At 54.4% G+C, this 6,241-nt stretch overlaps 1 protein-coding gene across 2 annotated transcripts; it reads left to right on the top strand.

Annotated features, from left to right (window-relative positions):
* The first annotated feature begins 894 nt into the window (after window positions 1-894).
* ID4 (inhibitor of DNA binding 4) lies at window positions 895-4,382 on the top strand. Of its 2 annotated transcripts, none has more exons than XM_082499033.1 (3): window positions 895-1,565; window positions 2,334-2,392; window positions 2,878-4,382. In XM_082499033.1, exons 1-2 carry the CDS (start codon window positions 1,155-1,157, stop codon window positions 2,376-2,378), a joined length of 456 nt encoding a protein of 151 aa, XP_082355159.1. In that variant the 5' UTR covers window positions 895-1,154; the 3' UTR covers window positions 2,379-2,392; window positions 2,878-4,382. The 2 variants fall into 2 exon arrangements, with proteins under 2 accessions (XP_082355159.1, XP_082355160.1); XM_082499034.1 differs by having other exon boundaries at window positions 895-1,572.
* The last annotated feature ends 1,859 nt before the right edge of the window (window positions 4,383-6,241 follow it).

Raw genomic sequence — 6,241 nt, 5'->3', positions numbered from 1 at the left:
AAAACGGATTAATATTATATGTCATGGAGGAATTTTAAATACTCCATCTCCATGCATTTTTAATAGTTATGTGCTCTAATTTAATGTTCCCAGGCATTGCTTTGCTTGAAGTCCCTAAACCCGCCTCCTCCCCCCTCCCCCCCCCCTCAAGTTTTGCTTGGGATTTTCCCTGCCTTTAAACCGGCGTCCCGAAGTCCCTCAGAATATATGTAAAGCCGGGCTGAGTCTCCCGACACCGAGAGGATGAAAACGGCGTTTCACGACCCCAGGAGATGCCAACACACACACACACACCAGCCCCACCTCGGGAGGGGAATGGGGGGGGGGGGGGCGGCGGGGGGCGGCCGCCTTCCTCCGTGCGGGCGGCGGGGAGCGGCGCCGGCCGTGCAGGGCTGCGCTCGCCCCCGCGGAGCAGCGCGCCGGACCGAGGGGGCGGCGCCGGCAGCCGCTGGGCGGTAGATCCCGCCCGCATTCCCGCAGTCCTTCCTCCCCGGGACCGCCTTCCTCCTCCTCCTCCACCACCACCACAACCACCACCACCGCCGCCGCCGCCGCCGCCGCCACCACCACCACCACCTCCTCCTCCTCCTCCCCCCCCCCCCCCCCCCCGGGGGTCAGCGCCAGCCGCCCGCCCCCTCCAACACAGCGCCACCGCCCCCCCGGCCCCGCCGCCATTGGCCGGCGCCGCCTTCCGGGGGGGGGGACGCGGCGCCCTGATTGGCCGCGGCGCGGCGGCGCCCCCTCCCGCTCCCCCGCGCCGCGCTCGCCTTGCCTTGCCCCGCCGCCGCCGCCGCCGCGGCGCCCCCGCCTCCCCCCCGGCGCCGCCCGCCGCGCCCCGCCCGCGCCCCGCGCTATATAGCGGGCGGCGCGGACAGCGGCAACGGTAGAGGCGGCCGCGGTTGTAGCCGAGCAGGCGGGGAGGGAGGGGTTTGTTTGCCGGTGCCGCCGTTGTCTGCGCGGCCCTGCGAAGCACCTCTCGTTACATCCCCGGGGCGGGGGGGGCACCCGTTACCGGGGCCGCCGGTGAACGCCAGCGAGGCTGCGGCCGTGCCCCGCTGCCGTTGCGTTGCGGGCGGTGCGTGCGCGGCTGCCCGGGGTCGCAGGAGGCGGCAGCGGTGGTGGAGAGGGAGGTCTCCCTCCCTCCCTGCGGCAGCATGAAAGCCGTGAGCCCCGTCCGGCACCCCAGCCGCAAGGCGCAGCCCGGCGTGGCGGGAAGCGGCGGCGGCGGGGGGCACCCGGCCCTGCGGTGCCTGGCGGAGCACAGCGGCTGCAAGGGGGGACCGCCGTCGGGCGAGGAGCCGGCGGCGCTGTGCCTGCAGTGCGATATGAATGACTGTTACAGCCGGCTGAGGAAGCTGGTGCCCACCATCCCGCCCAACAAGAGGGTCAGCAAAGTGGAGATCCTGCAGCATGTCATTGACTACATCCTCGACCTGCAGCTGGCTCTGGAGACGCACCCGGCGCTGCTCCGGCAGCAGCAGCCGCCGCCGCCGCCCGCCCTGCACCCGGGCAGCTGCCCCGCGGGCACCCCCAGGACCCCGCTGACAGCCCTCAACACTGACCCGGTAAGAGGTGCGTGCCACGCCAGCCCGCAGTTTGGGGAGCGGCACGGCACGGCGGTCACCGCCGGCCGCCGTGGGAGCGCGCCCCGGTGATGCTTCGCCGGCGGTACCGTGGCTGTGCCGGGGGGCCGCGGCCACCGCGGCGGGGACGGGAGGGACGGGGGCGGGAATGCCCCGGCGGTGTGCGGTGGGTGCCTGCATCCCCCTCGTTGCAGGCAGGCGCCCGCCCGGTGTTTACCGTGTAATTACAGCCTCTCGAGGGAGTAGCTGTAATCAGCGTGTTTGCACACACGGGAGCAGACGCGCTGTTCCTGCGCTTCCCAGCCCTCCGCGGAGCGCAGCGAGTGCGAGCGGGTTTGGGGGGCTCTGCACATCCAACGCCCCCAACGCGGCGTGTTTTGGGGGGCGGGGGGAGAAACGGGGACCGTCTCCCCGTCACGGGACCCCCCGGTGGCAGCCCACCGGCGCTTGCAGTCGAGGCACGGCGAGCGGCGCGCTCGGTGCCCCCGGGGCTCTCTTCCCCCCCTCCCCCCGGCCGGGAGCGCTGCCCCGGCCCCCTCTGCTCTGTCCCCGCGGGCTGGCGTCCCCCACCCTGCGTATTCCCGCGAGCCGGGGACACCCGGGAGCGCTCCCCCGGCAGGGCTGTGGCAGTCCGCTGTACGCGGAGGGGGGGGGATCTGGGGAGAGGGGGGGATCTGGAGGGTGAGGGGACATCTCCCATGTCCTTTCGCCACCACCACCTCTAACTTGCCGTGTTTCATTGCTGCGCAGGCTGGCTCTGTTAACAAGCCGGGGGACAGCATCCTCTGCCGCTGACCGCCGCTCCCCAGGTGAGTGCCGGGCGGGAGGTGGGGGGGACGGGATCGCAGCCCTCCGGGGGCCGCACCGCCTCCCGCCGGGAAGCCTGCCGAAGGGGGGGGGGGGGGGGGGGAGGGGGAAAGACGGACGGGACCTGAGCCCGGCGAGAAATTCTTGCAGGCGGCTTTGGGGTTTTGTTTTTAATTACCGGGTGGTTATTTTATTTTCTTTAATTACCGGGTGGGTGGTGTTTTTTTGGTGGTGTTTTTTTTTTTTTCCTTTGTCGAACATCCCCCCCCAATCCCCCCCCCCTCCCCTCCACTCCCCCCCGAAGCGCTTCTGGCTGCGGCGTGCAGCTGCGCATCCCTCCGCCTGGCCCAGCCTGGGAGCTGCGGTTGTTGTTTGACCTGGTTTGTTTTGGGTTGTTGATCAAGCATGTCTTGTGTTTTGTTGGTGGCGCCAGTCGGTCTGGAGCGGAGCGGTTCACACACCCCCTCTATTCATTCCTCTCCCACAGGTGTGCGGCGGCGCCGCGCCGCGCAGAGGCACCGCGGGGGGCGGGCAGACGGGGCGGGGGGGGGGATGGAGCCCGGCCCGGCCCCGCCGTACCGGAGGAAGGAGCCATCCGACCCCCCCCCCCCTCCCCGAGCGGTTCCCATGCTTCTTCATCCCGGCAGAGCCATCCTTTTCACCGTTTTGCACGTCCGTAGCGACCCCCCAGCCCGCCCCGTCCGCCCCCCCTCCCCTCTGTTCCTCCTCCCCGTCTCTTCTCTTCGCTTCCGACCAGATGTGAGCGGTGCGGCCCGCGGGTGTCGGACTCGGAGCAGGAAAAGTTGCGGCTCTTCCCCGGGATAGAGGACCCGAGCCTAAAACCAGACTTTAGAAGCGTTACGTAACTCTTGTAAAAAGAAAAGAAGGGACCGAGCAGCTGAAATCTTGAAGCTTTACTAATCTCCCAGAGCATTTGTAGATATATTTGACATCTATTGTTTAAAATAGATGGATTTTATTGGGGCCCAGGGAACTTTATTCTCCCTGCAGGAATGTTACATATTGTATAGACAAATGAGTGACATTTCATACTGTGTATATATAGAGATGTTCTATAAGTGTGAGAAAAGTATATGCTTTAATAGACTACTGTAATTATAAAATATTTTTAATTAAATATTTTTTTGTAAATATTATAAAGGTGTGTATGTTTTTTTTAATCTGTGGGAATATCTCTAGAATACCACAGCTCAAGTATGGAGCTGCTATTATGGAAATATCTTGAATGTTTAGGGCTTTTTTTTTGTCCCCAAATGTCCTCTAGACGCGGAAGTTACAGCTATAGCTAGTGGTCCTGCATGATTGCATGAGATGTCTAATTGCAAATAAAGTTGTTTGGAGTCCATACAAATGTGTTTTCCTCAATTTAGACTTAAAATGTTTGTAAGTGTATTATACATTTTGAGATGACACTTTTGTCATGTAGGCACAAGGGTTTTTAGTGCATTCTATAAAAGTAGCAGTATGATGTAGTGGTTTTTTACCAAGAATAGAAAAAATTCTATCTAGTTTTTGCATTATGGGGACGATGCTTTAGATCTTTAATCAGCTTTTTTAAAAAAAATCTGCTGATGCATCAGATCAAGAAATTTGTTCTGGAACTTCATGTAGCACCAAAAGGTTTTATCACAAACTTGCGTTCCTACAGCCTATTAATTGCTTAAAAAGTGAAAACAGTTCTCTGCTTGCAACCAAAGGGCAAATCATTAACAAAAACAGTTGCTGTTTCCTTCGTCCAAAGAATATTAATACTGAACTGCAGAATGGCACATGGGCAAAGTCATTATGATCAGTGATGTAAATTCATCTTAAAATGAACTTAAGTAAACCAAAAATCGGCTAACTGCGTCAAGATTATTTTTCTAGTACAAAATGACTTTCATTTCACTGCAGCTGTGTTACAGTTAAAATCCTGTTTAATCTCTGTGATGTGTAACTACTACATGTGAACATTAAACTAGATTTACCTGTCTTTAACTGTGATTCTTCAGCTTATTTCTTCAACCCTCTGAATTTGCACATTCCCTTCACTTTTATTTTTTTGTACGTACCGTTTGATGGGCGAATTCATTTTACAGCAGGCTTTTGTACGATCAAGTCTTACAGACTGAACTCATGTCCAGGCTCAGTGAAAGATGCTCATTTTGTGTGATCAGTAGCCTGCACACCAGTGAAACGGGATTTTCAGAGTGGGAGAATTAAGTAGGATTTAATTGGGTGCTTTGTAAATAGCTAGCCAACTGTGTGTGTGTAACATGGTCTGTTTGACTAAAAAAAGAGAGGATTTGTTTCAGATTATACAAGTGTCAAAAGTACTATAACCCAAGGGAGGACTTCTATTAAGTTAAATATTTATAAGGAAATTAACTACTGGGGTCATTAGCTATTGACTACAGTGATAATGTCAACAAGATGAACATTTTCTTAATCAAAATAATTGCATAAAGATCAAACGGAAAAGTGGCTAACACATCTGCAAACGTAAGGCTTCCTGTCGCTGCAACTACGCTGAAGGCAGGGGCATTTCACAGGCTGAGCCCTCGCTCCAGGCTTGGGGAGGGTCCTTGTATTCTTTTCCCCCAGCTTGGATGTTACAGTAATAGTAGTTTAATGAGCAAAATACAAAATTAAAGTCACGAACCTCTCATCCTGCGTCTCCAACTAATTCAATGACATTAAGAATGCTGCCAATAGGATTTTTTCACTGCGGTTCAGGAATTCTTGCACTGTGTTTGAAAAAAGAAAAGCAACGTTTTTCCGAAGGAATGGTTTAAATCTACATTCCTTTTCTCTGTTTATCCTATTAATATTTGTAGTCCTCCACTTACTTTAGGTCGTATAGCTCAGCTTATTTTGTATACAGCTTTTCAGTAACATTAGTTCTCAATACCCTCGTTTTGCTTCTACCCACTGTTGCCAAATTACGGTATTCTGTTACACAAGAGGAAGCGAGCAAAAGGTGCTGTCTTAAAATATGAAACTACCTGGTTGAATTTCTACATATCAAAGCTGCTGTATCCTGGGAGAGCTGATAAATCACTGAACTCCTCGCCAAGGGAGAGCGTACCAAACCCCGCATTGTTTCAGGTCAGGGCAATCTCCGGTTGAGTTTAGCAGCTTGAGGATTTGGCTTTGCCTTTTAAAAAACTTGCGGTGCAACAAGTTAGAACTCTAGAAATGATGTCTTAGTAAAGAGCTGTGAAAATTTTTCCTCTTATACGGTATTCTTGACAAATGTGAAAGCCTGCATATGACACTTAAAAAAGCTCTATCAGAGCGTAGTAGTGCTGGTCTTGATTTATTCCTTATGCTATGTATGAAACTGTAAGCAAGGAATATCTAATCGCTCGCTTCCTAATGGCTGGAATCAGTACAGTCCTAAATACAGCCATACTTATTTTTGTTTGTCAAAGATTTGAGAGGCTTTCATAATATTTTAATCCCGTATCTTGTTTAAGTCATGTTTTCTGTATAGCAAAAGGCGTAAATGTTTGAACAAAGGCAAATTAAAAGGACTCTTTCTTCTGATGCCTTGGATTTTCTCTTAGTCACAAAAGCATTCCTTAAAAGGAGCTTTTTGATTGCGTGATGAGAGTTGTGGCAGGGCTGCCAGATTAGGAATTAGGATACCAAATTCTGTTCCCAGCTCTGCTACTGAGGCTCTTTTGTGACCTTGAGCAAGTCACCAGCTGTCAAACAAACTTCCAGTTTTCCATTTGTGATGTAGCGGTGGGAACACGTACTCATCTCTGTAGAAGCAAGGAGGTGAAGCAGGCGAGATGCGTTCAGGTTTTTCACTTCTCTCTTACGGGGATTATGTTTTGGGTAAG

Source organism: Vanellus vanellus (genome assembly GCF_965231255.1).
Source record: "Vanellus vanellus genome assembly, chromosome: 2".
Taxonomy (NCBI): domain Eukaryota; kingdom Metazoa; phylum Chordata; class Aves; order Charadriiformes; family Charadriidae; genus Vanellus; species Vanellus vanellus.
This window is presented reverse-complemented; position numbering and strand designations above follow the sequence as displayed.

Bases quoted from the DNA above. Each gene is read 5' to 3' on its own strand.
- ID4 (XM_082499033.1), top strand. From the start codon at position 1,155: ATGAAAGCCGTGAGCCCCGTCCGGCACCCCAGCCGCAAGGCGCAGCCC. The intron at 1,566-2,333 runs GTAAGAGGTGCG...ATTGCTGCGCAG, and splicing joins CAGCCCTCAACACTGACCCG to GCTGGCTCTGTTAACAAGCC.